Here is a 27,857-nt window from a genome sequence, read left to right on the forward strand (position 1 = left end):
ATGAATTGAAGCCACATAACACTCTTTGATGGCATGCTGTCAAGATCATGAATTGGGAACACAACTATTAAGTTACCAGCAAAGAGTTATTCATTAATTTAGGTAAACTTGAGAACTTGAAGGAATCAAAGACCAAAAGCTTTTTTGACTCGATCTTATTAATTTTCCAAAATTAAGGGGAATTTGAGACAAGAAACCTCAGGAGAAAAGCTATCTGGAGATATACCATGTTCATCAGAGTATATCATGTCATCTCATTATTATTTCTTTTATTTTTTTCCATACAACATATTCTAGGGGTTCTAACATGTGAACACTTAAGTAGTAAAGAAGTAGACATGTAATTTTGGAACTGAAACAATCACTTTGGTAGCTAGCTAGTGCTAAGAACAAGTTGGTCAAAATTTAACCATCAGCATATGCACCCTTTTCGGAAAATGTAATCAGAGTGAAACCAGTACTAGATGTCGTCTCACCTGCTTTGTTTGTAGTTATTTCTTATCAACTAGAGACTAGAACAGCTTCAGTTTATAACTAACAAAAGGTGCTGCTTGCATTTTTGTGAATATACCAAATTGCTAGTACTAGTAGTAGCAAATCTATGTTTATGATTCTACATGATTGAAACGGCAGAGTCAATCAAGAACCCGAAGAAAAAGATAGATATTATCATCATCGAAACTAACAAGAGATGGGCTTCATAAGTCAAGGTTTACATTATTGAAAGTCTCATAAAAAAAAACATGCTTATAATTAGATAAAAGGAGAAATAAACATGATGAAAAATCCCTGAAACATGGTATCAATAAGTTCAGAAGTGATAAAAGGAACCTAACCTCGGGAGATATAGATTCACACCGGTTCAACTTTAGCCGCTCGAGTTAACAGTGTTCCAGAGCTGGACCCACTTGACCATAGCATCAGCAGCTTGAGTGAAGGCAGGGTCATCTGAACCCAACTGCTCTTTCACAGCTTTAGCAAGCTCAACCACACAATCTTCAACACTAACCGCAGTCTCAGGCAACTTCAAAGACTCGAAAAACGGAACACTCTTCTCCATCAGCTTCATCCCTTCCCATTTCTTCCTCAAACTCTCCACAGCATCTCCCCTCTCGTTCCTCCACACATAAGGCAGACCAGTTTTCACACCGTAACCCAAATGGTCAGAGATGTGTTTCAGACACATCCCACACCAAACATCTTCAAGCGTTTCCCATCTCACTTTCCCTTCACCAGCAATTCTAAGCGCAGGCACCAAAGCTGGTCCCACCAACTCACGGTTAAAAGCGATGTTGATCCCGCTTACCGGCAACATCGCCTTGAGGGGAACGGTCATAACCGCATCAACATACGAAGTGTTCCTCTGCTCTGTCTTGAGAGCTTGCGTCGGAGCGTCAAGATCAGCCAAGTTAAGCCAAAGTCCACAGGAAGCAGCACAGGGAACGCCACTTCTAAGGCTGAACGGGTACCCACGCACAAAATCAGCTCCCTCGCAGTAAGGATCGTAGAGGGTATTGAAGAAGAGAGGCGTGGCAGGGTTCTCGAGGTTGGTCACGTGCTGAGAGACAGCATCCACTAGAACTCCCTTGGGATCCTTAGCAGGGACACAGTCATCATCGATGGAGACAATGTACTTCTTTTTGGACACGAGGTAACCGAAATATCTGCAGGAATAGCCAGAGAAGATGGCGGCATTGGCAGCGCCGACGACTTTCTCAATGTCGGGCTTGGAGTAGACGTCCACATCAAAGCCTTCGGGTACGTTGAGCTCGTCCTTGAGCTCGGGGTCTTTGACGATGATGAGATGGAAACCGGAGAAAAAGGGTTTCCAGCTGTTGAGGAACTTAGTGAGGTCAGCGTTGAGAGCGCCAATGACAATGTCAACATCGTTCTTGTTTATCTCAGACGACGACATGTTTGAATATGAAGAGATTCTAGGTAAATCTTCTGCAGGTACATCAAAAAGTTGGAACTTTATCAGGAAACTACCAAACAGCATTAGAAAAAAAGTTAAACACTTTACATAAGCAAAGAAGAAAACAGAAGTAAAGATTAGATTTTTAGATCACCTGACTTTATCAGTGGTTACTAGAAAAACAGAACATGATTCAAACACACGATTCATCCAAATAGCCCTAATCAAAGATCTACTCTTCAGTCAACTTAGGATCGCATGAATATTACGGTAAGCGATGGATTGACATCAACAAGTGGAGATTTTATAATTGAAATCCGATTAAATCAATTGAGATCCTTCTGCTATCAGTTACAACGTAATCACCTAAGACTATTACCACACAGAGCAAAAGGCATAATCACATTTAATTCAAATTAAGAATCTAGCGATACCCCAGAAAGAGCAAACGGATTATCAGATCAAAACAAAGCAATACCCAACCCACAAGTTATATATATATATATATTTTATAAATCGAAGAGAAAAGCGAATTGAAGAGAGACGGTGAAAGGTTTTCGTTTGTGAGAGCGAGAGAGAGAGATGGAACCTTGAGAGAATGCAGCAGAATAGATCCGATCTTTTCTTCTTCCTTTTTTTTTTTTCCTAAGAGGGATGGATGAACACGAACGAACTGTGTGTAATGTATGTATGGCTTTGAGGATTTATCACGTTTCTGTAGAATTGGTCTCGCGCATTTGCTGCTGTGTTCTCCCGCAATTCCCTCTTCGATCGTGCGTGTCGTGGCGTTATTGTGCGTCAAAGTGTGCAACTCGATTTTTTCTTTTTTATAAATCCCTCAAACAAAAACCGAATCTAACCGAATGGACTGCTTTGGAATTGGTTTTCTGATTTAACCAGGTTTTGGGTTTAGTTTGAACCGGGACTGAACTAAACAACATCTTTAATCCGAACCTAAATATTCTACGTTGGAATTTGATACTGATTTGTTGTTTTTACTGAAATGCTAAATTTAATACTAACAAAACTCAAATTTCGATTTAATTTCCCGACTCCTAACCAAAATCCACATGGAAATCAAGAACCGGATCATTTAATTATACTCAAAAGTCAAAACACGTACCGAACCTCAGATACCAAACCTATCCTAACAAAATCCAGGGTCTAGTTTTAGTCTAGTCTTTCACCCCCTTGTTAACCAAAGCGAGATTCTGATCAAGAACCGGATCTATTAACAAAAGTATTTCAGTAATGGATATACTCAAAAAGTCAACGCTCTTATCTTAGTTATCTAGCCCTCAAATAAATTCGAGATTAAGTACTCGATCAGGTACTATACTCAGAACCCGGGTTAAAGTTAAACATGAACTCTCTTTTTATTTCCATTGAAGACAACAAAAGTCTCTAAAACAAACAAATCCAACTTAAAACATTACAAAGTTACATTTCAAAAAAAAAAACAAACAAGAAGGAAACAAAAGGTGGTGGTGGTGGCGTGTCCAATCAAATGGGCTGAGTGCACTTCTTCTGAGAATGACCAAGCAAATGACACCTTCCACACTGCACAATCCTCTTCGGTCTCTTCAAATTCTCAACTCTCACCACTTTCTTCTTCGGTCTCCCTGGCGGCCTCCTCGTTTTCGGCGGCCGTATCCTCACCAACCCTCCTTCTCCTCCTTCCTCCTTCCACATCCTCCTATCCCCCACCTCCTTAATCATCACCGAATACGTCTGCTGGTAACTCGACACAGTGAAACACGGCTCCGCAAACATATGCACGTTCTGACCGCACGATATCAGCGCCGCCGCCGCGTGAGCGCACGGTAACCCGTACAGCTGCCAGCGTCTGCAGGAGCACACCCTCGTCCTTATATCCACAATGTTGGTTCTCTCCGTCGACACGATCTCGAACTCCACCTCGTTGGCTCTCAACACTTGGTAGCACCTCGCATCCGACACAGCTTCCGTGACGCGTCTCTCCGCAGAAGGCACGAGTATAGAGTTCCACCTCATGCTCATGTCACGCCGAGCTTCGAACCAGGAAGATATCTGATGACGTATATGCTCCATCATCTGCGTGATCGGTAGCTCGTGGCATTCGAGCGCCCAGTTGTACAACACCTCCGTGATCCCTAAACCGAAGTGTCCGTACCTCACGCCTTGGAAGTAGGCAACGGCCCAGAGGTGCGGAGGGAAGAGTTCGAACCAGCGAGCCACGTCTTGCGATATCTCGTTCATCTCCGCGGTCTTCCCCTCGAACTCCGCGGACGTGAGCGCGTAGACCGCGCTCCAGAAGATGTTAACCAGCTTCGTGTTCTTGAACGTGTCCCTGAAGTTCTCGCTCACGTACCTGAGACAGAACCCATGGAAAGCCGTGGGGAAATGCGTCTCCACGGCTTCCACGACTCCGCTCTGTCTCTCGGACAGTATCGTCAGCCTCGGCATGCTGTCAGTGTTCATCCCCAAAAGCTTCCTCACCTCTCCGAGAAACCAAGACCAATTCTCACCGCTCTCGTTATCCACAACCGCAATCGCCAAGGGGAACAAACCGTCGTCCGCATCAACCGCCGAAGCGCAGAGTATCGCTCCCAAGTACTTCCCTTTGAGATGCGCTCTATCCAGCTCAAGAAGAGGCCTAAAAGAACTGAAAAAACCCGAGATGCAAGCCCGGTACGCAATAAACAGCCTCTGGAAACAACTCTCAGCCCCGTAAGCGGAGACAAACGCAACGCTCCCGGGGTTAGAGACCTTCACCTGCTCGCAATACCCAGGAAGAAACCGATAACCTTCCTCGTAAGTCCCGTGAAGCGCAGCCATACTCCTCTCTTTCCCACGCCACGCCTGCATATAAGAAACCGCAACACCATGCTCATCCCTTATGTCCTGCAATATCTCCTTCGGTTTATACTGAGGGTTATCTCTGATCCTCGCCTCCACCGACCTAGCGACCCACCCGACGGAAGCCTGCTGGTGGTGGAGGTCGCGTACGCCATCGCAGGTATGCTCGCCGTTGAGCGTTCTCACGGTGAAGGTCGAGACGCCGGGGCATTTGGCCGCGTGGATGCGCCAGGGACAGCCTTCTTTGGAGCATTTGGCGATGAATCTGCTCCGGTCCGATTTGACGATGCGGAGGTCGAAGTGGAGAGCGATCGCTAAGTCTTTCAGAGTTCTTCTGCAAGTTTCCACATCGGGAAACTCTCTGCCGACAGCTAGTGGATGATGTTGCTCTGTTGTTGTGAGGATGTCGTCGGAGTCTAGAGTGATTAAAGCTCCATCGGCCATTAGGCATTGCATCTGTTCGTCAATGCAAAACACTTATCATCATCATCGGTTTACCTACTAGGAAGAGAACATAAACAGGTTTTAAGAAAAACAAAACTTTAACGGAAGACACGAAACCCTAATTCCAAGCTTAATTTCAACAAAAGGAGCATCCTTTATGAAATCTAAAGAGACCCATTTCCAGAATCAACAATTGATTCCAATACGAAGACAGGGCAAAGCTAAAAGAAACACCTTTTCGGAGAAATGGGGATCTTGGTCGCAGCGAAGACAGAGAGTGAATCGGATCTGTTTCGAAGCTTCTAGTGACCAGACAGCGTAGATAAAAGTAGGTGTTAAGACACCATGATTTGAAGCATCTAGGGTTTTTTTTTTCAGGGTGGAGGAATTTCAGACGGCGACACGAGAGAAATGAAACGAAGGGAGAGATGGGGAAAGTGGAAGGTTAAACTTAAAGATTCTGACACGTGTCATGTTTCCAATGGTGTATATGTAACATTAATTTTTTCCTTGTAATAAGGATATCAGGTTCGACTGTTTCAAAAAGAAAAGATAATCAGGTTCGTTGACAAAGGATAATGATGTTATTATTTAGAAACACAACTCTTAAGAGAGTACTGTCTTTTACTAAAACATAACATAATAAAATGCACTTGGTAAGTTTTGATAAGACAACTAAGTAAAACTATATTTAAAATTAGATTGAGGATAAATGATAAGAAGAATGGTTGTCCATGCTTTATGGATTTGAACAAAAGTTGGAAAAAAAAAGACAGAACATATAATTTGTAAAAAAGACCAAAAAAAAAAAATCCTTGTGTCCCCTGCTTCTCGCAAGGTTCATCGGATGTGTTCATGTTATTCTGATTGGTTCTCGTTATTCCTCTGTCTCTCTCTGTGTCTCCTTTCGCTTCCTTCCTCTGTTTCGTTTCATTATTACAATCTCAAAACAAAAAAAGTTATTACACTTTAACGTGGGTCCTTCAACCTCTTGAAGGACCCCGCCATTGTTAATCCCCTCGATAAAATCCATTTTTAACTGTGTTTTAGGCCTCTTTAGATTCTTACAATCATGAATTGTTTCCCGTGTTTCTCTTCAAAGAGGAACAGAAACCCTCCTTGTAATAACGAGACTAACGAACACGATGATCACAACGACTTCAGACCACCTGGTAATCATAAACTTTCTTTTTTTAATTTCCCGCGCATTTCGAATATGAAAACTCATTTTTTCTTGGACTGATTCGATCGTGTTGGTAAAAAAAATGTGGTTTCAGTGGCGGCGACGAAACGTATTGAGGAAATAGAAACAGAGCAAACGCCGCTTAAAACGTTCAATTTCCGGGAGCTAGCGATGGCGACCAAGAACTTCCGGCAAGAATGTCTTATAGGAGAAGGTGGCTACGGTAGGGTTTACAAAGGAACCCTTCAATCTACTGGCCAGGTTTGTTACTGATCACCCCAACTTTGGATACATTTTCAATTAACCACCGTAAAACAAAAAGAGAGAGTTATTTTGTTGCTTTTATGACTGTAGTTGGTAGCTGTGAAGCAGCTAGACAGGCATGGACTACAAGGTACCAAAGAGTTTCAAACTCAAGTCTTATCATTAGCTAAACTCGAACACCCGAATCTCGTCAAGCTGATAGGATACTGCGCTGATGGAGACCAACGGCTTTTAGTCTTTGAATATGTCACTGGAAGTTCCCTTCAAGACCATCTCTACGGTAATATATTTGATGTTGTGAACAAACAAGAATTAACATCTAACAAAACAAAAAAAAATCTGAAGAAAGCAAAACACAATTAAGACAAAAACCCGTTTAAGGTTTTATAAATTGATTAAGTAAATTAGTAATTTACCATCACCCATATTTTTTAGCTTTAAAATTCGATATTATTTTTTTAAAGAAAACATCATCATCTCAATAAAAATATTTTTCATAATTTTAAAAAGCATATTTTACCATGTTTTATTGGTGCATATAGATTTAAGTCATTTCCAGAATCAAACATTCAGTTTTTATAAACAGTTTCAGTGTTCTAGAGATTGTTAATGGGCTTGATTGATATGCAGAGCAAAAGCAAAGTCAGAAGCCTATGGATTGGATAACGAGGATGAAGATTGCGTTCGGTGCAGCGGAAGGATTGGATTACTTGCATGATAAAGTGAACCCACCGGTGATATACCGTGATCTGAAAGCTTCTAACATCTTGTTAGACGATGAGTTTTTCCCTAGGCTTTGTGATTTTGGTTTGCATTTTTTATCGCCTGGGGCTGGTGATAGCTTGTTTCTTTCTTCAAGGGTTATGGACACTTATGGTTACTCTGCTCCTGAGTACACTCGAGGAGACGAAGTCACAATCAAATCTGATGTTTATAGCTTTGGGGTTGTGCTGCTTGAACTCATCACCGGTAGAAGAGCTGTTGACACTACTAAACCTAATGATGAACAGAACCTAGTTGCTTGGGTAACACTCTACACCTCTTCCTTGTCTTTGAAGCATCATTTTTTGATGATTTTTTTCTTTTTGCGTAGGCACAACCGATATTTAAAGATCCAACGAGGTATCCGGATATGGCAGATCCTCTATTGAAGAAGAGGTTCTCAGAGAGAGGGTTGAATCAAGCAGTGGCGATAACGTCAATGTGTTTACAAGAGGAACCAACAGCTCGTCCTTTGATAAGCGATGTAATGGTTGCGCTTAGCTTCCTTTCAATGTCTACAGAGGGTGTCCCAGCCGCGGTTCCTGCTGCATCCTTTAGAGACAAGAGTATGTCCATTGCTTTGAGCAGACACGGTTCTTGTTCTGTGGTTCCCTTTTCACTTCCTCGGAAGGAGGAAGATGATGACGCATCTAGTGTTTCATCAGAATCAGAATCAGAATCAGAAGATGAAGATGAAGGTGAAGATGAAGAAGAAGAATCAAGAAGTGTGAAGAAGCAAGAGGAGGAAACAAACGGAAATGATTCAGATGATGAGTCTGATTCAGACTCAGAGAAAGGTCAAGAAGAAGAGGAGGAACGTTCTCAGTTGGAGAAAGCTGCTTCTAGCAGTTCATCTGACTCTGCTGGAAGCGAGAGGGGGAGAATGTCTACTGGGGAAACTAATGCAACTGCTCAGAGCTTGAAGATAAAGTATGGTTATAGCTCCGAAGAGGAAGATAACGAGAGGCTGAGCAGTTGTAAATCAAATGAGGAAAGCTTGCTTTCTTTGCGGATTGATAGCGAAAAGAATCACGATGATGATTCGTCTAAGAACACAAGCATGCGGATCAATAGTAGTCTTGCTCATGATGATGATGATGATGAGGAGGAGGAAGAGAATCATGAAACTCGGCTTGAGCATATTCATAGCTCAAAATCTGAAGTCCAGAGTGTTTATTCAGACGATGATACATGCGAGGGAAGTGGTGACTCGTCTTTGCGTCGAACCGAACCAGAGGAGGAAGAGGACCATGATTCTTCTGATCAAGATTGAATATTTTCAAGAGTTTTTTTTTCTCATAAGTTGATTAACAAAGTCATGATTGAACACATTTGCAACACGATCAAAAATGTTTCATCTTCTCTTCTTTTAAAACAACCAAGTTGTCGCATAAATCTAACATACATTTGTCTGCATTCAAACATAATATAACATACTGCATTCAAAGATATTGATTGCACAAGATACACACTGCAGGAACCTGTAACCCCCATCTTCTCATTCTATCCCGCGTAATATTATGAATATCTTTGAATGCAGTATGTTATATTATGAATATCTTTGAATACAGTATGTTATATTAATTAGCTAGAGGCCAATGTTACAAACTTACAAACTGGTTATACAAAAAGTACTCTAGTAGAAAACATTTTCTTTTGTATTTTTTTCTAAGGTATTATGGTTTCATTTGGTTACTAAATGTGATATATATGTTATGTGTATAGTAGATATGAGTTGGATTTAGGAAGTACACTCAAAGCACATACAATATTTTGAGATAGTCAATTATTGTGATGGCTTGCTGTACACTTGTACTGTATATACATATAGGTTCAACTATTTGATTGTATTCATGCTAAACGGTTGAATAAGTGACGAAAAATATATTATATAGTGAAACAAAAAAAGTATAGAAAAGAAAGCCTTGGCATCATGCATTTGGTGATTATATTCTGCAAAAGAAAAAGGTTCAATTTTCTAATATTAGCTTGCTTTGAATCCAAGGGGATGTAACACACAATGTACATTTTAATCATTTAAGCCATCATGATGCATACATTATAGAGTTCTTGAGTATTCATTATAGACTACATCTGACGTTAAACTATCTCGAATTCACCATATATATTATAGTTTTCAAAATATCAAAGATAGTACAAAGGATACGTCACTTAAAACAACACTCTCTACCAAACTGTTGTTGAGTTCAATTCAAAAAGAAAAAGAAAATAAAACTAAAGCTATCACTTTCTTCTCTAGCGAACCGTAACGTCATGTGCACACGTTAACATCATTGTAACTTCACAACAAAGTCAGCTGAACACATAACACGACCATCACCAAATTGTATTCCAACAGAGTTTTTTAACAAAACAATATAGATTTACATCAAAACATTTGGTAGGTTATCATTTTCATAGTATATATATACACAAACACTCTTATAAGTATAGTAAAAGGAAAGGCTTGGTATAGAAAATGAGAGATAGAATGGAGAGACTTGTGGTGCTTCCTTTCTCCGTCGGATGTATCTCGGACTCAAGTGTAGACGTTTTATCTCCTCTCTCTAAGCATCATCATCATCACCACCACCATTCTCCTCAAGGTTCTTTCTCTATTCATAAAAAGTGTATATTAAATTGATATCTCATGTATCTTATCTTTGATGTGTTAATTTTCAAAAGGGATTCGTGACCAAGAGGAGGAAGAAAACATGAAGAATGTATTCAAGTTCCTAGCGGTATCTAAACCGGAGATTTCTACCGGTATAAACCGGCTTTTCAAGAGCTTCAAGACCATTTCTCAACTCTTTGGTAATCTTATATTATCTCTAATATTTTCGAAGTAAACACTTGATAGACCCACTTTTATTTATGTTATTTTTGTTTTTTGCTTCATGTTAATAACGTATAGCTTACAAAGAAGAAGAAGAGAGTGAAGAAGGAGAGACATCAGGACTAATGGAGATAGGAGCTCCGACAAACGTAAAACATGTATCGCATATTGGTTGGGAAAGCAGTAGAGAATGGAAAGATCTCATACCGCCTGAGTTGCTCGCAGCCGTCGCTGCAAAAGAAGACGTTATTAATAATACTGATCTTCATCCAACTTTATAATTCACTCCTTCTATTTAAATTTATTTTATGTTCTTGTACACGAAACGAAACATACTTAAATACATATATGGCCGATATGGCGAATATCTCTGATCTATAAAACAATGCATGATGATATGCCGTATACTATTATTGGAGTATTAGTATATATCTGAATGTGTTTGGATATTGTTAATAGTAAGATATGAGCATGATACGTAAGCAGATGAATGTTATAAAGTAATAAAATAAAACAAAAGCACTTGGAACGTTCAAAATCCAACAACCAAATTTGATTCTACAAATTCTCACTATTATAGTATAGTTTACTGTCGTAAAATTTGATTTTAACTTCTAGAAACCGTTGATTACTGAACTAAACAATGACTTGCTGTATGGAAACAAAAACAAAAAAGAAAATTTCTAAAAATTGACTATCTGTCAAGTCAAATAGATAGATTCGTAGGGATGTGTGTCATACATAATCTAGGGAGATTACAGAGAAGACATTCCTTGAAAACCAAATCCAAAACCTTTAGTAGGTGAATCCAACAAAACAAAAATAAATAAACTAACTTACGTTGTTATCTCTAGGCTAATTACAAAGTAAATCTATCCCTAAATCTCCGTTAATCCCTTTTCAACATTAAATTAAAACCCACTTTTCATGTGATTATCCCACACTACTCGTTTTAAAATAAAACTTTTTTTTTTGGTAAAAGCAAAATTTAGATTTTTGTTGGATTTTTTTAGTTCTTGCCATTTCTTTCTCTCTCTCCCTTTCTCTATCGTGAGAGTGAGAGAGAGAGAGAGAGAGAGAGAGAGAGAGAAACAAAGGATTGATTTGGTTCGATTGAGATTTGATGGGTTTATTGATAGTGGACGATGAAGACGGCGAGGTTTTGATTCCGCCGACGAATTTCTCGATGGTGGAAGACGGAATATACCGATCTGGGTTTCCTCAGCTCGAGAATTTCGCTTTCTTATCGACCCTCAATCTTAAATCCATCATGTAAACATTCTCTCTTTTGATTCTGAATCTCCTGAGATAATTGTTTTTTTTTAATTAAAAGAATGAATCTTTCATGTAAAAGATTCTCCCTTTCACTCTCATTGCTTAATTTGATTATAGAAACAAGTTTTTTTAGTTGTTGGGTTTTTTATGGAAACAGTTATCTGTGTCCTGAACCATACCCTGAGGAGAATCTAAAGTTTCTCCAATCCAACAACATCAAGCTTTTCCAGTTCGGTATCCAAGGCAAAACGGTATATGGCTTTCTACTCTTTTTTTTTTACTGCTTCATTGAATTGGATCTGTATCAGCTTGTTCCTCCTTTTTGTTGTCTTTTTGGATTATGCTTGTTCCTGTTAGCTTGTTTTGGTTTTCTGAGTTTGGATTGTTTTACGCCCTTAGGATCCTCCAACTCCTATGCCAAAGGATACGGTCTTGAGTGCTCTTAGAGTACTTGTTGGTAAGGAATCAAAAGAGAGAGTGAGAGAGAGACCCTTTGTTGTTTTCTCTTTTTTTTTAGCTGTCTCATTTAGTTTCTTTTTTTTTTCTGTTTGCTTACAGATGTTAGAAACCATCCAATTCTCATCCACTGTAAGCAAGGAAAGGTAAACCCCAAAACCCCTGATCCGGTTTCATAAGCTTTGAGTTTTGTTTATAACAGAGTTTGTGTATTTTTGTTGGGTTAATTGCAGCATAGGACAGGCTGTCTTGTTGGATGCCTGAGGAAGGTGCAGAACTGGTGCTTATCATCTGTTCTTGAGGAATACCAGAAGTGTGCGGGTTTGAAATGGAGACAAAGAGATTTGATGTTCATAGAGGAGTTCGATGTTCACGGGTTAAGGCAATGCCTGTACAGCATAATCTACCAGTACAATGGTTATGGTCTCAAGAGGAGAAAGTTGCTGTATCAAGAAGAGAATGTTGTCCAAGAACAACAGCATAAACCTCAAGCCACCAAAGGGTGGTGAACAAACCAGAAGAGCTTGAAATCGGAGGATTATATCGTTTTTCTAGATCCTTTAGGTTCACAACAGATGATTTTTATTTGGTCTCTTTTTCTTTTATTACAGCCTAGAAAAATTTACAGATGGATTAAACTAACAACACATGTCTCGCTTTTGTTTTGTTAATCATATGAGATTCATCAAGTCAACTAAAGAAAACAAATCAAAGATTAGTGGTTGACAATTGTTCATTTCATTAAACTAGAAAGATGTTGTTTTACAAACTGGTTGATCTTGTCTTTTCTCCATACACATTGTCTAATGCTAATCCAAACTTAAGAATCTTGTGAAGCTTGGCCAACAGGTTCGACTGTCTTGTGTGGTGTCAGCTGCTACAACTTCTGCAAACAAAATAAAAATTGACCTTTTATACACGACAAGAACGGCATATTAGTTTAGGCCCATATCAAATGAAGCACAATATAACAGTTAATATAAAAGGCCCATTATAGCCCGAAAGAGGAAACCGGGAGGGATCGTCTATCTTTCTTTTTTTTGTTGTCGACCGGCAAAAATTCCATGAATACAATAGAAGTCGTGTTTTGGTTTCACATCTCAAAAATATAGTTGTGGAGTGTTCGAAATTTCGATTATCGTGTGATAAGAATGAATAAACTATCGTGCATTTTCTACCCGTACCACCAACCGAAGAATAACACACACAAAAAGGCCTATATAAAAGCATTGATTCCGATTACTCAAAAGTCGTCGGAAGATCAGATACTATCTCATCAATTCCTATCACAAATTTGATTCGTATTTAAGAAAAAAGTAGCACATGTTCCATCCTCAGACAAGACCGCACAAGCACAATGAGAATCATGTATCTTTCTTTTTTCTTTTAATGACAATAAAACAAAAGACCGCATCCAAGATGCTTTGAAATCGTGAAACTGAAACATGAAGGCAAATACATTGAACACACAAATGAACTGTTGTTTCACTAAAGCTTTTCAGACATCGAACTAAAAAAGTACCGATCTTGTGTTTTGTCGGAAAGTTGAACTCTTCTTCCTTCACCAGCAGAATTGGCTTTAAGTAACATGTTTTTCAACAAACATAGTGCTCAGAAATCATACACATAAACAGACAGATTGAAACTAAAGAACCAAATCAAAAACCTTAGCTTCACCAAAACCAACCAGATGAGAGAATTTGCAACTAAAGATTTATAATAGATACCATTTTCTTTTATATAATAGCAAAACATCATTGCAGTTTTTTCATACTTTATCAGAGCAACAACTTGAAGAAAACCCCATCATAAAAGATGATAAACTTTATATTATAAAAAGGGAGAATTCGATAGAAAACAATCACATCATGATCACTTCTTGAGGCTTCCTCTGATTCCAGGTTTAGGTTTGGACGATTCGGCAGGAGCAGCAAGAGCCTCGTGGAGATTCTTCGGCTCCTCGTAAGGCAATTTGGGATGCTTCGACTCGTGATGGATCTGCATCGTCTTCAGATCCGGCGCCGTGATCTTGCAGTGAGGACACTCGTACTTGGCGTGCCCTCCTTTCTCCTTCCCGGTCCTGTCGGCGAGCCCGGCCTTTCCTCCTCCTCTGTTGGTCAACGCTGCATCGGCTTTCGCCTGGAGCTCCTTCGCCGTGTGCTTCTTCGGCTTCGCTTTGCCTGTCATCGTGAATCGGCGGCTGAGAGATGAGAACCCTAACCCTAATTTGTTTGATTTTGGGGGTGGGCCGACGAGAGGTTCGATGTGAGATTATTTATCAGCTCGTTGCGAGTTTATTAAAAATGAAAAAGAATAATATATAGCCAAAGGTGTTTATACTGTGCATAACAGTGCATAGTAAGACTTTTGATCATATCCGCTACAGATCAGTGAAGGACACGTTGTAAGTCTGGAATTTTGAAAAATACAACCCTGATGTGGGCTGGTGTTATTTATTTTGAATTGACGGCCCAACTTTATAAGCAAAATAGAAACAACCCCACGTACCATTATTTTGGGTTATGACTCGTGATAATCAATGAACAATAGTGAAACTGAGATAACTAATAAATCTGAAGAATTTAATAGTCTTTTTTATTTATTATTTACTGAAAAGTCTCTTTTATAAGAAACAGTTCATGATGATATGAGAATTGACCAATTTCCACCATTTAAAATTTGACTGAAAAAGGTATCGTTAAGAAGAGAGAGAAGAGAGAGAAGAGAGAGAGATCTATTTCCTCCGGCGTACGGCCGGCGCGTGAGCGCCCGTGCCGTCGCCGGAGATAGTGTTTCTTAAATCTAGAAGTTCCTCTCCGTCTTTACTTCGCAGTTCCACCGACGTCAGCCTTGTCGGAGCCCTGAGAGTGTCACCATCGTTGTCGGTGGTCTACCTCTTGGAGTGAAGACGCTCTCGCTTGGAGCTCGGAGGAGGCGGAGATTTTTGTTTATGTTGGTGGTGTTGTCTCTCCCGGGCGATGGAGACTTTCCTAGATCCATCGACGCCGGTTCACATGCGGGGGGTGGAGGCTCTCTTAGATTCACCGACGCCGCTCTAGCTTCTGGGAAGGGGAGGCTTTCTCAGCTCTTTCTTCGCCGGCTTTTGGATGACGGGGAGAGGAGGCCTACTGAGCTCCTCGATACCTTTTTGAAACCCAAAGTCCTGTGGGTTATGTTGAATAGATCGAAGTGTTTCAAGCGTGTGGTGTTTCTGGCGAGAAGTTCGTGGGTCGAAGAGGAGGAGCTCTCGGAAGATGAAGCTCTTCCGCGACGGTGATGATGTTCAGAGAGGAGGATAGCGATGTTCTCGGTTTGCTTTGTCCAGTTTTTCCGGTGGTTGAAAGTCGGAGTAGTTCTCGTGGAACGATTACCTCTACGGCGTGAAGACAAAGCGGAGTAGAACAGTTATGGTGAAACGGAGGCTTGGCAGTAACGGAGCTCCGGTGAGAAAAGAAGTTGTCGATGGTTGTTGACGGTGGCTGTGCAATGGATGGTCGATCAAGTCGACGAGGGGACGCGTGGCGTACGGAGCTTCCAGATGATTACACGTGCTCTCTCCTGTTTCCTAGGGCAAGCTGTCCGATTTGGGGCTTTCTTGGGCCGATGGGCCTTTCTGTGTGTTTGGCTTCGGCCTTTTATGTAATAGCCCGGTCTGTGTATGGGCTTTATGTTTTAAAACTCGGTGTATTTGGGCTTGGCCCCTCTTAATTATAAAATCCAACATTGACGGAAAAAAAAAAGATATGAGAATTGACCAATCCGGAAATCTTAAGAAGTTATTAACCTTTTAGCTTGAGTGGTTGAGCATTTGGTCCAATAACTAAAAAGATCAAACTAGGATTTGAGTATGAGTTAACAGGAAGATAGAAAAGAAGAGGTCAAAGAAGCTCCAAAAATGGGATTATTCTCAAACAAAATCTCCAGACAAGAAGTGAAACCTGGAGATCACATCTACTCATGGCGAACTGCGTACGCCTATGCCCACCATGGTTCTCTCCCTCACTCACTTTTTTTCTTTGATATGTATCTATTTATTTACTTATAATTTGTTTCTCTCTTTGCAGGAATCTATGTAGGCGATGGGAAAGTCATACACTTCACTCGTGGAGGTGGTCATCGACAAACTGAAACCGGGACCTTTTTGGACAAGTTCGTCGTTAGTTCCTCGTCTCCAAATTATCCTCCGTGTCCTATTTGCAAAGATAAGCACAGCTTCAACGGTGACAAGGTCATTACCTCTTGTCTTGATTGCTTTCTTGCTGGAGGAAATCTCTACCTCTTTAAGTACGATGTATCTTGGGTTGCCTTTCTTGCTAAACCTAGAGGCGGTACTTGCACATTAGCACCTTCAGATCCTCCTGAGGATGCTCTTTTCCGTGCAAACTTCCATTTACTGTTGGATGGGTGGTTTGGTGATTATCACGTCGCCGTCAACAATTGTGAAGATTTTGCTATCTACTGTAAAACTGGTTTATTGGTGTGCCATAAGGCTAGGTTTGGAATCAGTGGTCAAGTCAATACGGCTGCTTCAGTTTATTCTGCTGCACTCGTGCTTGGTCTCAGTGGTTTGCCTGTGGCCGGATTTGGTGCGTATTGTTTTGTTCGCCTTACTAGTGACGTAGGTATGACAGCAAAGCTAGGTGTTGAGGTTATCAAGGTCCCTGTGGAGAGGCTAATTGCCCTGTTAAAGCTATATGATTCACCAAGAGAAGCCTGGTTGAGCATTGCCGGTTCCAAGTTTAGGGGTGAATGATGTTGATGCCTAGTTTGTGTTGTAGAATGGAGAATTTGCTTCTGTTTTTGTTGTTGAATTCTAATATTCTAAGTTCCTTCATTAGTACCAACCCGGGTTTTCCTTACTGAAGAAGGAAACACGGTTTCAAAAGTATAAGTCAATTACTACTAGACAACTAAAGTTATTTTAGTGGTCGACCAAAAGAAAAGTTATTCTAGACTTGTCGTGGAGTCAGGACTATTGTTATTATATTTGATCCGTACCGGAACTAAACTAGAAATTTTATCAGTGCGGTTCTAATCTTTTAATTACGAGTTGTTTGCTTTTTAAACATTTAACTGAAAAATGCAAAATAATTGTCAAACTAGATTAGGACCCGCCCTAAACGGCGGAAATTGATTTGTTAAATTTTAATTTTAATATATGCTATATATAATATGTGTATATAATATTATATATATTTTGTGTAATATTTATATATATATATATATATATTAGATACATATATATTATTTATATTAAATATATATAACTAAATAGTGCTATATAAGCAAAGGTGGGATGATTTCGAAATGTTTTAGTGATAAGCAAAGGCGGGATGATTTAGCAAACGTCAACTTTCCATTTAATTAGTTATGATTCTCTATATAGATCACAATAATATCAGGTAGTTTAGACACAATTTAACAGTTATATTTGTTATTATGTTACTATCGAATAAATGGTTTTGTTATCTATTATAATAAATAGTACTTATTAAGCAGTTATGATATTTTGCATATTTTCAGGATTGTTCAAGACGTTCGTAGCAGAGCTATATATGTTCATAGAGGAGAATGTATTTTGTAGGAGATGTGATATATTCTAGCAACAACTAAGAAATAGACCAAAATTTAAATGACAACCTTAAACAGTAGATAAAAACCAATCCCTGAATTAATAGATTAGATTAACCAACATTTGCAAGATAAGACTCCAACTATTTGTAATGTAAAATTACAAACTAAGCATCCAACAATTTATAATGTAAAGATATGTATAGTCCAACACCATAACGTGATTTCTACAAGATATTGCTATTTCTTATTAATTTTTGATGGCTGTTCTGTAGATTCCGCAGTTTCTGGGGTTCTTTTACAAATATTAAATAATTTAAGGGCATATAATATATTTTGCAACTTTAAATAATAAGGAAAAAAGACAGAGAGAGAAAATCAGAAAACCTAACTCATTAAGCAAAAAAAAAAAGTGAATCTTCGCTGTCAGGAACGAACAAGAAGGAAGATGGGATTGTTCTCCAACAAGATCTCCAGAGATGAGCTCAAGGCAGGAGATCACATCTATTCATGGCGTGCTTACATCTACTCCCATCACGGTTCCATCTCCTCACTCTCTCTCTCTCTCTCTCTGTTATCCACATTTTCGTTTAGTCTCGATCGCGATCGTTAGCTATTTCTGGGTTCTATGCATGCCATTTCATAGGAATCTATGTAGGAGATGGGAAAGTCATTCACTTCACTCGTCGAGGTGGTCTTGAGATCGGAACCGGTACTTATCTGGACACGATCATCCAGGTTTCTGTTCCTCGTCACGGAGGAGACAACCCTTGTCCTAATTGCGGAGACCAATCGACTCTCGACGGCGTAATCTCTTCTTGTCTCGACTGCTTCCTCGCCGGAGGAAACCTCTATCTCTTCCAGTACGATGTCTCCAAGGCCATCCTCGTGGCCAAACAGCGTGGCGGTACCTGCACCACCGCGCCTTCGGATCCTCCCGAAGAAGTCGTTCACCGCGCGAAGTACCTTTTGTCGGGTAACGGGTTTGGCGAGTACCATCTCTTGGACAACAACTGTGAGGATTTCGCGATCTATTGCAAAACTGGTCTGCTTGTTTTTTCCGTCACCAAGTCTGGGAGTAGCAGCCAAGTCAACTCGGTGTGTGCAGCTGGCGGTATCGCTTCTTTGACGCTCAGGTATTTAGGGGTGGGAAGGACTGCTGGTCAAGTGGCTTCGTTGGCGGTGTCTCCAGCTTCGGTGGTTTCTGCTGCAGCCAGTGCTGTTTCGACGACGCTTGGGTTTGTAACTACTGGTTTTGCAGGCATGGCTGTGGCCGGATACAGTAAGTACTGTATTGGTCGTGTGGCTTACGACGTTGGTGTGAGAAAGGATGTCCGCAAGGTCCCTGTGGAAGAGCTTGCTACACTTATGGCATTTCTAGATGGCAATTTGGACAATAACAACAACGACGACAAAAACAAGTAGTTCAAAATTACTCAAGTACTTGTTTCATGGATGGTTGATGACTAATCTGTTGTGTAAGAGACTTTGCTTATGCCTTTGTATTGTGTAAAACTGTATTTTTAACTTATTTGTGCAAGTGGCAAATACAGTCAAAACAATATTATTATTTTCAAGAATTAAACTCTTCAACAAGACATTTTGATAAAAGCTCAACTCCATCACAAAGCTGCTTACTTTTTCATTTACATAAAAGAGAAATGGAGAGTCAAGACCGCAAGTTCCTTCCTCAGACATTCACTACAAAGATATTTTAATTGCAGGAGACAAGATCTTAGTATTAGCAATGCTCTGCTACTGAGAATAATAAGCTGGGTGAAACGGCGGCATCACGAATCCAGGTTGCTGACCATAGTAAACAGGTTGAGGAGGAGCAGCAGAACCATAAATCCCAGCAGCTAATGGGTTCATCATGTAAGGGCCAAGAACACCACCGCGTGCTGGGTTCACAACACCAAAAGGGTTCAACTGTAAGCCATGATGATGACTATGTTGTGGTCTTGAAGGCTGCTGACTCGGAGCTGGAGCTTGTTGTTGTGTACCTCTGCGATCACGAGGCCGCTTTCTCCCCTTCGTCTGTGGCTGCTGCTGCTGCTCCACGTTGCGTTTCCTCTGCGCCTTGTGTTTCTCCAGCTCCTCCACACGCTCCTCCACTCTCTCCTCAGAGAACTCCGCTTCAAGGCCTTGATCTTTGATGATCTTGATCACTGCTTTCAAGGCACTAACTTCTTTATCAGTAGCTTCGTTCTGTGACTTGAGAGAACTATGAAGATGCAACTATGAAGATGTATTTTTTCCTTGGTAGTCCCTTTAGGAATTTCTTGACAAGTTTTGTTTCTTCAATGGTTTCCCCAAGAGAGGCTGATCGAGACGCAATTTCTGCAAGCTTTCCGACAAAAGAGTCGATAGTATCTTCTTCTTTCATCTTGAGCTTGTCAAAATCTGTCATCAGTGTCTGCAGTCGTGCTTCTCGAACTCTCTCTGCTCCAACATGTCTAGTTTGAATTGCGTTCCAGACGAGTTTAGATGTATCAAGAATTCCTATTTGTAACATCAGTGCTTCGGGTATAGATTGAATTATCAAGGCTGTAGCTAGATCGTTCTTCTCTTCTTGTTCGCATCCGGGGTCTACAGCTTCCCATACTCTGTTCACCTTAAGAGCCATCTTCATCTTCATCGCCCAAACGGTATAGTTTGTCGAGTTTAACATTGGGAGTTTAATGGATGAGGGTCCACTTTCCTTTTTGCTATTCTCTGTTTCATTCTTCACTCCCGACATAGTTGCTTTCTCTATTGACATGTTTCTTCGAATGTTAAGCTCTGATACCAATTAAAGAACTCAACAATGAAATCACAAATCACTTTCGTATTGCCTTAGAAAAATATCCACTCAAAAACTAAAGCTTATTCACCTCACACAAACCGTGGGGAATATACAATCAGAAGCATTCATATATATAGGTATTAGAAACTCCTAAACCTACTTGACATAACACCTTTCAATATGTCCTAATCCAATTACATAATCATAATCATAACTTCACTAGGATTAGGATAGCTTGTATCACAAGCTAGTTTTCAAGCTTATCAACAAAACTGGTTTATTGGTGTGCCATAAGGCTAGGTTTGGAATCAGTGGTCAAGTCAATACGGCTGCTTCAGTTTATTCTGCTGCACTCGTGCTTGGTCTCAGTGGTTTGCCTGTGGCCGGATTTGGTGCGTATTGTTTTGTTCGCCTTACTAGTGACGTAGGTATGACAGCAAAGCTAGGTGTTGAGGCTATCAAGGTCCCTGTGGAGAGGCTAATTGCCATGTTAAAGCTATATGATTCACCAAGAGAAGCCTGGTTGAGCATTGCCGGTTCCAAGTTTAGGGGTGAATGATGTTGATGCCTAGTTTGTGTTGTAGAATGGAGAATTTGCTTCTGTTTTTGTTGTTGAATTCTAATATTCTAAGTTCCTTCGTTAGTACCAACCCGGGTTTTCCTTACTGAAGAAGGAAACACGGTTTCAAAAGTATAAGTCAATTACTACTAGACAACTAAAGTTATTTTAGTGGTCGACCAAAAGAAAAGTTATTCTAGACTTGTAGTGGAGTCAGGACTATTGTTATTATATTTGATCCGTACCGGAATTAAACTAGAAATTTTATTAGTGCGGTTCTAATCTTTTAATTACAAGTTGTTTGCTTTTTAAACATTTAACTGAAAAATGCAAAATAATTGTCAAATTAACCAACATTTGCAAGATAAGACTCCAACTATTTGTAATGTAAATTACAAACTAAGCATCCAACAATCTATCTATTTATATAAAGTTGGGTTTCTCTCCTTCCTCAGCCTGCCACGTCATTAAGTGGGTACTTCTCGCAGTGACACCTGTCCCATTTGGTTTCTACGCTGCGTTTCATTAAATCATTTGTTCATTTCGATCAGGCTTTTTTTTGCTGGTCTTTGTCTTTACTTCGGCCCATAATAGATTTGATTGGGTCTTTTGTCGTTTAGGATTGGTTAACACACTGTTCTTTTCCTTCGCCTCTCCTAAACAAACGACGATTAGGTCGTCCAAATCGCTCTTCCATCTTCTTCCTCAGATACAAAACGTTACCAGTTACCAAATTATCATCTTGAAACCCTTCATTACTCTCTCACACACAATCTATATTAAATGCGATCTCAGGATCTGCAAGGCGGTGGAAATTCATCTATAAAAAGGTATGATTTCCCCGTAAAGAATCATCCTCTCATTCTTTTAAGTTAACCAGTAAACTAATTCTGTGAGATATGACTAACGTTTCGGTCTTCCTCTCCGATTTGCAGATTGGCTGCTCCTCCTCCACTGTTAAAGTCTGTTTGCTCCGTTTAGGGGAGGCTATGCTCGGAATATCTGCTGTGGTGGAGAGCTCACGGCAATGGATATGCTTTTCTGGACTCTCAGGTATCTTATTTAACTAGGTCTTTCGTTCATAAACATAGTCTTTGTGGTTTAATTATTTAGCCATTTCCACCATCCTGAATCCATATAATAAAGTCAAATTTATTTTTAAAAAGTTTTGTTCATAAACAAAGTTATTTTGCCAGATGCTTCCCCCGTCTTGAATCAGTATTACCTACAAAGTATCTTCGATGAAATCAGAAAATATGTATATTTAAATACATGTGTCGAAGGAACCATTTCCATGATGAGGACAAAGAAGATGGTCTTGAGAGAAAGTTCAGTCAAAAGATACTGCAAGAAGAAGCTTATAACTGTCACGTCCCCTGAATCTGCAGACTGACCTCATCAACCAAAGTGTCCCTCAGGTGAGTCACAGTTTCTTTTTTTTTTCTGTTGTTGGTGGCTTCTTCATGACTCATTCTGACAAAATCTTAACAGCATAGAAGCTGGTTGCCAGATACACTCAGTTAGCTTCTAAGGAATATGAATATGATTTTGTTTCTCATGTTCTGTATAATGATTTGTGTTAGCAGCTGCTCATGCTTGCAAACACTAACACCGATTTACCAATTCTGTCTCCAACCCTATTCAACACTGTGTTTATGTTCAATATCTATGTTTTCCAACAAGAACTACATCCTCTACCATTGTTTTGTTGCAGATGTAGATGGTGAAGTGAGAGGCATCAAAACTATATTCAACGATGACATAAGACCACAGAACGTATAATGGTTAACTTGAATATTGACAGGTTGCTTTACATATAAAGTAGTACTATATAAACGTTAATCACTAGAAGTTGAATTTTGTTACGTGTGTGATCAATGATTGTTCGTTTGGCCAGTGAGAATGATAATTTTTTTGTATGTCGCTGCTGTGTTTATAATTTATATAATCTTTCCTTCAAGTTGTGGTTATTAAAAGGGAGAATAATTCGTTTAGCTTTTAAAAATAAAGGTTTTTCCAGATCTTCTACTTATACTCTGCATATATATATATGTAGTTGAATAATAATTTTTAGTGAAGGTGACAGTCTTACTCTTACTGCTCTTCAACCAATGGAAAACGCTAAACACAAACTGTGAAATACCAACCAAAAAAATAATGAGTTAGAAAAAATGGTTCTATACGACTTCTGTGATGCTTTTGTTTGGAATCAATAAAAGTTTAATTTAGCATCATTGTATCAGCAGCATACAGCCTGCCACACAGAAAACGCTACAAGTAATTAACAAAGGCAATCCCACAGGATTCCAGCGAATATGTAAACTCTTAACTCTCCCATTAACCAGCTTATATGTGTGTCACTGTGTCAGAATAAACTTTTGTAACCTTCACTACAAGCATACCATCTCTCTCACAATATGGTTAATTAAGAAACCACCTCCTGCAGCAGACGCTCACTCACTCAAAGCTTCAAACACACTGAGCGTCAAAAGATCGTAGCCTCGGTATGGGCAACTCGCCTTTCCATCACGACAGAGAAAAAAGGAAACAAAGGTAATCATGCAGTTTATTGTTTTTCCCACAAATATAGGTTCTCCGATTATTTGATGATGATTATCAAACACATTAAGTTAGTTCAGGATGATTAAAAAAATAAGAAGTTAATTCATAACCTGGAGGAACGTGGCCTTGAAAATTACACGAGGACTATGGCACAATCCACCCCTATTAAACAAAGGTATAAGAAAGAGACACTTTTACACAATTTATATGTTGAATATCAACCGTAATTCTAAATAATTTTATTCTATCATTATAGTAAACACAAAATAAAGATAAAAGTGTAAAAATAATTACATAATTAAAATGATTTTTTATGATAAACATATTATTGATAGCTAAAAATAAAATAAAAATAATAATAAAGGTATGTTAATATTTTTTAAAAGGTATGTAAATATTACTTTCAATTGAGAATAAACTAAATATTATTAAATAAACATATATAATATATTAGAAATCGTTTTATTCTATTGATTTTTACTTACATCATTGCCACCTATTTCTCCAAAGATGATTATTGCCACCTACGTACTTCTCCAAACAAATGAAAATTAATTTATGATTCTGATATAAAATCATTGCATCTGAATAAATGGAGAAAAAAGGAATCTGCATACCAAACTTGGAAAAAAAAACTAAACCATAATTAAATACTTATATAAAAATAAAAATGATATATATAAACAGTCTGAATGAGAGATGTAATCTAAAACAACTTAACAAAAAAATATATCATAAGAGAAGTGAAAATAGATGATTTAAAAACAATTCAAAGGATATATGCTAGCATATAAAAACAGAATTTTGTTTTTTTCAAATTATTTCAATAATTTGAATATGAATTTAGTTAAGCACAACAAGATTAAAATGGTTTTGTATATAATAAAAAGGTTTAATGGAAATAGATTAAAAAAATTAAGAAGATCAACCACAAACTATCAGTTTGCATATAACATGAAAACCAAATATTAAAAATAAAGTTTACGGATAACAAACTTCCCGCGCGAAGCGCGGACTTACCCTAGTTTATAATGTAAAGATATATGTATAGTCCAACACCATAACGTGATTTCTACAAAATATTGCTATTTCTTATTAATTTTTGATGGCTGTTCTGTAGATTCCGCAGTTTCTGGGGTTCTTTTACAAATATTAAATAATTTAAGGGCATATAATATATTTTGCAACTTTAAATAATAAGGAAAAAAGACAGAGAGAGAAAATCAGAAAACCTAACTCATTAAGCAAAAAAAAAAAGTGAATCTTCGCTGTCAGGAACGAACAAGAAGGAAGATGGGATTGTTCTCCAACAAGATCTCCAGAGATGAGCTCAAGGCAGGAGATCACATCTATTCATGGCGTGCTTACATCTACTCCCATCACGGTTCCATCTCCTCACTCTCTCTCTCTCTCTCTCTGTTATCCACATTTTCGTTTAGTCTCGATCGCGATCGTTAGCTATTTCTGGGTTCTATGCATGCCATTTCATAGGAATCTATGTAGGAGATGGGAAAGTCATTCACTTCACTCGTCGAGGTGGTCTTGAGATCGGAACCGGTACTTATCTGGACACGATCATCCAGGTTTCTGTTCCTCGTCACGGAGGAGACAACCCTTGTCCTAATTGCGGAGACCAATCGACTCTCGACGGCGTAATCTCTTCTTGTCTCGACTGCTTCCTCGCCGGAGGAAACCTCTATCTCTTCCAGTACGATGTCTCCAAGGCCATCCTCGTGGCCAAACAGCGTGGCGGTACCTGCACCACCGCGCCTTCGGATCCTCCCGAAGAAGTCGTTCACCGCGCGAAGTACCTTTTGTCGGGTAACGGGTTTGGCGAGTACCATCTCTTGGACAACAACTGTGAGGATTTCGCGATCTATTGCAAAACTGGTCTGCTTGTTTTTTCCGTCACCAAGTCTGGGAGTAGCAGCCAAGTCAACTCGGTGTGTGCAGCTGGCGGTATCGCTTCTTTGACGCTCAGGTATTTAGGGGTGGGAAGGACTGCTGGTCAAGTGGCTTCGTTGGCGGTGTCTCCAGCTTCGGTGGTTTCTGCTGCAGCCAGTGCTGTTTCGACGACGCTTGGGTTTGTAACTACTGGTTTTGCAGGCATGGCTGTGGCCGGATACAGTAAGTACTGTATTGGTCGTGTGGCTTACGACGTTGGTGTGAGAAAGGATGTCCGCAAGGTCCCTGTGGAAGAGCTTGCTACACTTATGGCATTTCTAGATGGCAATTTGGACAATAACAACAACGACGACAAAAACAAGTAGTTCAAAATTACTCAAGTACTTGTTTCATGGATGGTTGATGACTAATCTGTTGTGTAAGAGACTTTGCTTATGCCTTTGTATTGTGTAAAACTGTATTTTTAACTTATTTGTGCAAGTGGCAAATACAGTCAAAACAATATTATTATTTTCAAGAATTAAACTCTTCAACAAGACATTTTGATAAAAGCTCAACTCCATCACAAAGCTGCTTACTTTTTCATTTACATAAAAGAGAAATGGAGAGTCAAGACCGCAAGTTCCTTCCTCAGACATTCACTACAAAGATATTTTAATTGCAGGAGACAAGATCTTAGTATTAGCAATGCTCTGCTACTGAGAATAATAAGCTGGGTGAAACGGCGGCATCACGAATCCAGGTTGCTGACCATAGTAAACAGGTTGAGGAGGAGCAGCAGAACCATAAAGCCCAGCAGCTAATGGGTTCATCATGTAAGGGCCAAGAACACCACCGCGTGCTGGGTTCACAACACCAAAAGGGTTCAACTGTAAGCCATGATGATGACTATGTTCTGGTCTTGAAGGCTGCTGACTCGGAGCTGGAGCTTGTTGTTGTGTACCTCTGCGATCACGAGGCCGCTTTCTCCCCTTCGTCTGTGGCTGCTGCTGCTGCTCCACGTTGCGTTTCCTCTGCGCCTTGTGTTTCTCCAGCTCCTCCACACGCTCCTCCACTCTCTCCTCAGAGAACTCCGCTTCAAGGCCTTGATCTTTGATGATCTTGATCACTGCTTTCAAGGCACTAACTTCTTTATCAGTAGCTTCGTTCTGTGACTTGAGAGAACTATGAAGATGCAACTATGAAGATGTATTTTTTCCTTGGTAGTCCCTTTAGGAATTTCTTGACAAGTTTTGTTTCTTCAATGGTTTCCCCAAGAGAGGCTGATCGAGACGCAATTTCTGCAAGCTTTCCGACAAAAGAGTCGATAGTATCTTCTTCTTTCATCTTGAGCTTGTCAAAATCTGTCATCAGTGTCTGCAGTCGTGCTTCTCGAACTCTCTCTGCTCCAACATGTCTAGTTTGAATTGCGTTCCAGACGAGTTTAGATGTATCAAGAATTCCTATTTGTAACATCAGTGCTTCGGGTATAGATTGAATTATCAAGGCTGTAGCTAGATCGTTCTTCTCTTCTTGTTCGCATCCGGGGTCTACAGCTTCCCATACTCTGTTCACCTTAAGAGCCATCTTCATCTTCATCGCCCAAACGGTATAGTTTGTCGAGTTTAACATTGGGAGTTTAATGGATGAGGGTCCACTTTCCTTTTTGCTATTCTCTGTTTCATTCTTCACTCCCGACATAGTTGCTTTCTCTATTGACATGTTTCTTCGAATGTTAAGCTCTGATACCAATTAAAGAACTCAACAATGAAATCACAAATCACTTTCGTATTGCCTTAGAAAAATATCCACTCAAAAACTAAAGCTTATTCACCTCACACAAACCGTGGGGAATATACAATCAGAAGCATTCATATATATAGGTATTAGAAACTCCTAAACCTACTTGACATAACACCTTTCAATATGTCCTAATCCAATTACATAATCATAATCATAACTTCACTAGGATTAGGATAGCTTGTATCACAAGCTAGTTTTCAAGCTTATCAACAAAACTGGTTTATTGGTGTGCCATAAGGCTAGGTTTGGAATCAGTGGTCAAGTCAATACGGCTGCTTCAGTTTATTCTGCTGCACTCGTGCTTGGTCTCAGTGGTTTGCCTGTGGCCGGATTTGGTGCGTATTGTTTTGTTCGCCTTACTAGTGACGTAGGTATGACAGCAAAGCTAGGTGTTGAGGCTATCAAGGTCCCTGTGGAGAGGCTAATTGCCATGTTAAAGCTATATGATTCACCAAGAGAAGCCTGGTTGAGCATTGCCGGTTCCAAGTTTAGGGGTGAATGATGTTGATGCCTAGTTTGTGTTGTAGAATGGAGAATTTGCTTCTGTTTTTGTTGTTGAATTCTAATATTCTAAGTTCCTTCGTTAGTACCAACCCGGGTTTTCCTTACTGAAGAAGGAAACACGGTTTCAAAAGTATAAGTCAATTACTACTAGACAACTAAAGTTATTTTAGTGGTCGACCAAAAGAAAAGTTATTCTAGACTTGTAGTGGAGTCAGG

The 27,857-nt window shown here is 39.6% G+C and overlaps 9 protein-coding genes across 12 annotated transcripts; 6 read left to right on the forward strand and 3 right to left on the reverse strand.

The window, feature by feature from the left end:
• Nucleotides 1-644: 644 nt before the first annotated feature.
• On the reverse strand, nucleotides 645-2,726 carry LOC108818378 (probable UDP-arabinopyranose mutase 5). Its single transcript, XM_018591335.2, has 2 exons — nucleotides 2,505-2,726; nucleotides 645-1,947 (listed from the first exon to the last, which is right to left on the reverse strand). The coding sequence occupies exon 2, from the start codon at nucleotides 1,913-1,915 to the stop codon at nucleotides 869-871; it is 1,047 nt and encodes a 348-aa protein (XP_018446837.1). The 5' UTR covers nucleotides 1,916-1,947; nucleotides 2,505-2,726; the 3' UTR covers nucleotides 645-868.
• A 540-nt stretch (nucleotides 2,727-3,266) lies between these two features.
• On the reverse strand, nucleotides 3,267-5,638 carry LOC108817957 (uncharacterized). Of its 3 annotated transcripts, none has more exons than XM_018590790.2 (2): nucleotides 5,432-5,638; nucleotides 3,267-5,254 (listed from the first exon to the last, which is right to left on the reverse strand). In XM_018590790.2, the coding sequence occupies exon 2, from the start codon at nucleotides 5,207-5,209 to the stop codon at nucleotides 3,419-3,421; it is 1,791 nt and encodes a 596-aa protein (XP_018446292.1). In that variant the 5' UTR covers nucleotides 5,210-5,254; nucleotides 5,432-5,638; the 3' UTR covers nucleotides 3,267-3,418. The 3 variants fall into 3 exon arrangements, with proteins under 3 accessions (XP_018446292.1, XP_018446291.1, XP_018446290.1); XM_018590789.2 differs by having other exon boundaries at nucleotides 3,267-5,209; nucleotides 5,432-5,637; XM_018590788.2 differs by having other exon boundaries at nucleotides 3,267-5,251; nucleotides 5,432-5,637.
• A 388-nt stretch (nucleotides 5,639-6,026) lies between these two features.
• LOC108816597 (receptor-like kinase LIP1) lies at nucleotides 6,027-8,907 on the forward strand. The gene is made up of 5 exons (XM_018589164.2): nucleotides 6,027-6,369; nucleotides 6,475-6,641; nucleotides 6,735-6,924; nucleotides 7,275-7,669; nucleotides 7,738-8,907. The coding sequence occupies exons 1-5, from the start codon at nucleotides 6,270-6,272 to the stop codon at nucleotides 8,677-8,679; spliced, it is 1,794 nt and encodes a 597-aa protein (XP_018444666.1). The 5' UTR covers nucleotides 6,027-6,269; the 3' UTR covers nucleotides 8,680-8,907.
• A 938-nt stretch (nucleotides 8,908-9,845) lies between these two features.
• LOC108816253 (CRIB domain-containing protein RIC4) lies at nucleotides 9,846-10,780 on the forward strand. The gene is made up of 3 exons (XM_018588828.2): nucleotides 9,846-10,012; nucleotides 10,092-10,220; nucleotides 10,321-10,780. Exons 1-3 carry the CDS (start codon nucleotides 9,886-9,888, stop codon nucleotides 10,521-10,523), a joined length of 459 nt encoding a protein of 152 aa, XP_018444330.1. The 5' UTR covers nucleotides 9,846-9,885; the 3' UTR covers nucleotides 10,524-10,780.
• A 432-nt stretch (nucleotides 10,781-11,212) lies between these two features.
• Nucleotides 11,213-12,662, forward strand: LOC108817227 (tyrosine-protein phosphatase DSP5). Of its 2 annotated transcripts, XM_018589869.2 has the most exons (5): nucleotides 11,213-11,514; nucleotides 11,675-11,768; nucleotides 11,917-11,974; nucleotides 12,076-12,119; nucleotides 12,207-12,662. In XM_018589869.2, exons 1-5 carry the CDS (start codon nucleotides 11,366-11,368, stop codon nucleotides 12,480-12,482), a joined length of 621 nt encoding a protein of 206 aa, XP_018445371.1. In that variant the 5' UTR covers nucleotides 11,213-11,365; the 3' UTR covers nucleotides 12,483-12,662. The 2 variants fall into 2 exon arrangements, with proteins under 2 accessions (XP_018445371.1, XP_018445372.1); XM_018589870.2 differs by lacking the exon at nucleotides 11,917-11,974 and having other exon boundaries at nucleotides 11,231-11,514.
• A 1,024-nt stretch (nucleotides 12,663-13,686) lies between these two features.
• On the reverse strand, nucleotides 13,687-14,276 carry LOC108817228 (protein METHYLENE BLUE SENSITIVITY 2). Its single transcript, XM_018589871.2, has one exon. The coding sequence runs from the start codon at nucleotides 14,158-14,160 to the stop codon at nucleotides 13,846-13,848; it is 315 nt and encodes a 104-aa protein (XP_018445373.1). The 5' UTR covers nucleotides 14,161-14,276; the 3' UTR covers nucleotides 13,687-13,845.
• A 1,466-nt stretch (nucleotides 14,277-15,742) lies between these two features.
• Nucleotides 15,743-16,929, forward strand: LOC108817226 (protein LEAD-SENSITIVE 1). Its single transcript, XM_018589868.2, has 2 exons — nucleotides 15,743-15,962; nucleotides 16,038-16,929. Exons 1-2 carry the CDS (start codon nucleotides 15,869-15,871, stop codon nucleotides 16,724-16,726), a joined length of 783 nt encoding a protein of 260 aa, XP_018445370.2. The 5' UTR covers nucleotides 15,743-15,868; the 3' UTR covers nucleotides 16,727-16,929.
• A 956-nt stretch (nucleotides 16,930-17,885) lies between these two features.
• On the forward strand, nucleotides 17,886-19,144 carry LOC108838259 (protein LEAD-SENSITIVE 1-like). The gene is made up of 2 exons (XM_056990773.1): nucleotides 17,886-18,083; nucleotides 18,191-19,144. Exons 1-2 carry the CDS (start codon nucleotides 17,993-17,995, stop codon nucleotides 18,967-18,969), a joined length of 870 nt encoding a protein of 289 aa, XP_056846753.1. The 5' UTR covers nucleotides 17,886-17,992; the 3' UTR covers nucleotides 18,970-19,144.
• A 5,221-nt stretch (nucleotides 19,145-24,365) lies between these two features.
• Nucleotides 24,366-25,895, forward strand: LOC130497723 (protein LEAD-SENSITIVE 1-like). The gene is made up of 2 exons (XM_056990772.1): nucleotides 24,366-24,834; nucleotides 24,942-25,895. The coding sequence occupies exons 1-2, from the start codon at nucleotides 24,744-24,746 to the stop codon at nucleotides 25,718-25,720; spliced, it is 870 nt and encodes a 289-aa protein (XP_056846752.1). The 5' UTR covers nucleotides 24,366-24,743; the 3' UTR covers nucleotides 25,721-25,895.
• Nucleotides 25,896-27,857: the final 1,962 nt, after the last annotated feature.

The sequence above is a fragment of the Raphanus sativus genome, chromosome 7 (genome assembly GCF_000801105.2).
Source record: "Raphanus sativus cultivar WK10039 chromosome 7, ASM80110v3, whole genome shotgun sequence".
Classification (NCBI taxonomy): domain Eukaryota; kingdom Viridiplantae; phylum Streptophyta; class Magnoliopsida; order Brassicales; family Brassicaceae; genus Raphanus; species Raphanus sativus.

What these genes read in the sequence shown, in the direction of transcription:
- LOC108818378 (XM_018591335.2), bottom strand. Translation starts at nt 1,915, where the DNA reads ATGTCGTCGTCTGAGATAAACAAGAACGATGTTGACATTGTCATTGGC.
- LOC108817957 (XM_018590790.2), bottom strand. Translation starts at nt 5,209, where the DNA reads ATGCAATGCCTAATGGCCGATGGAGCTTTAATCACTCTAGACTCCGAC.
- LOC108816597 (XM_018589164.2), top strand. Translation starts at nt 6,270, where the DNA reads ATGAATTGTTTCCCGTGTTTCTCTTCAAAGAGGAACAGAAACCCTCCT. An exon ending in CAACGACTTCAGACCACCTG is followed by an intron (nt 6,370 to 6,474) that starts GTAATCATAAAC and finishes ATGTGGTTTCAG; the next exon opens with TGGCGGCGACGAAACGTATT. An exon ending in CCTTCAAGACCATCTCTACG is followed by an intron (nt 6,925 to 7,274) that starts GTAATATATTTG and finishes ATTGATATGCAG; the next exon opens with AGCAAAAGCAAAGTCAGAAG.
- LOC108816253 (XM_018588828.2), top strand. Translation starts at nt 9,886, where the DNA reads ATGAGAGATAGAATGGAGAGACTTGTGGTGCTTCCTTTCTCCGTCGGA. An exon ending in CCACCACCATTCTCCTCAAG is followed by an intron (nt 10,013 to 10,091) that starts GTTCTTTCTCTA and finishes AATTTTCAAAAG; the next exon opens with GGATTCGTGACCAAGAGGAG. An exon ending in GACCATTTCTCAACTCTTTG is followed by an intron (nt 10,221 to 10,320) that starts GTAATCTTATAT and finishes AATAACGTATAG; the next exon opens with CTTACAAAGAAGAAGAAGAG.
- LOC108817227 (XM_018589869.2), top strand. Translation starts at nt 11,366, where the DNA reads ATGGGTTTATTGATAGTGGACGATGAAGACGGCGAGGTTTTGATTCCG. An exon ending in CTCAATCTTAAATCCATCAT is followed by an intron (nt 11,515 to 11,674) that starts GTAAACATTCTC and finishes TTATGGAAACAG; the next exon opens with TTATCTGTGTCCTGAACCAT. An exon ending in TGCTCTTAGAGTACTTGTTG is followed by an intron (nt 11,975 to 12,075) that starts GTAAGGAATCAA and finishes GTTTGCTTACAG; the next exon opens with ATGTTAGAAACCATCCAATT.
- LOC108817228 (XM_018589871.2), bottom strand. Translation starts at nt 14,160, where the DNA reads ATGACAGGCAAAGCGAAGCCGAAGAAGCACACGGCGAAGGAGCTCCAG.
- LOC108817226 (XM_018589868.2), top strand. Translation starts at nt 15,869, where the DNA reads ATGGGATTATTCTCAAACAAAATCTCCAGACAAGAAGTGAAACCTGGA. An exon ending in GTACGCCTATGCCCACCATG is followed by an intron (nt 15,963 to 16,037) that starts GTTCTCTCCCTC and finishes CTCTCTTTGCAG; the next exon opens with GAATCTATGTAGGCGATGGG.
- LOC108838259 (XM_056990773.1), top strand. Translation starts at nt 17,993, where the DNA reads ATGGGATTGTTCTCCAACAAGATCTCCAGAGATGAGCTCAAGGCAGGA. An exon ending in TTACATCTACTCCCATCACG is followed by an intron (nt 18,084 to 18,190) that starts GTTCCATCTCCT and finishes GCCATTTCATAG; the next exon opens with GAATCTATGTAGGAGATGGG.
- LOC130497723 (XM_056990772.1), top strand. Translation starts at nt 24,744, where the DNA reads ATGGGATTGTTCTCCAACAAGATCTCCAGAGATGAGCTCAAGGCAGGA. An exon ending in TTACATCTACTCCCATCACG is followed by an intron (nt 24,835 to 24,941) that starts GTTCCATCTCCT and finishes GCCATTTCATAG; the next exon opens with GAATCTATGTAGGAGATGGG.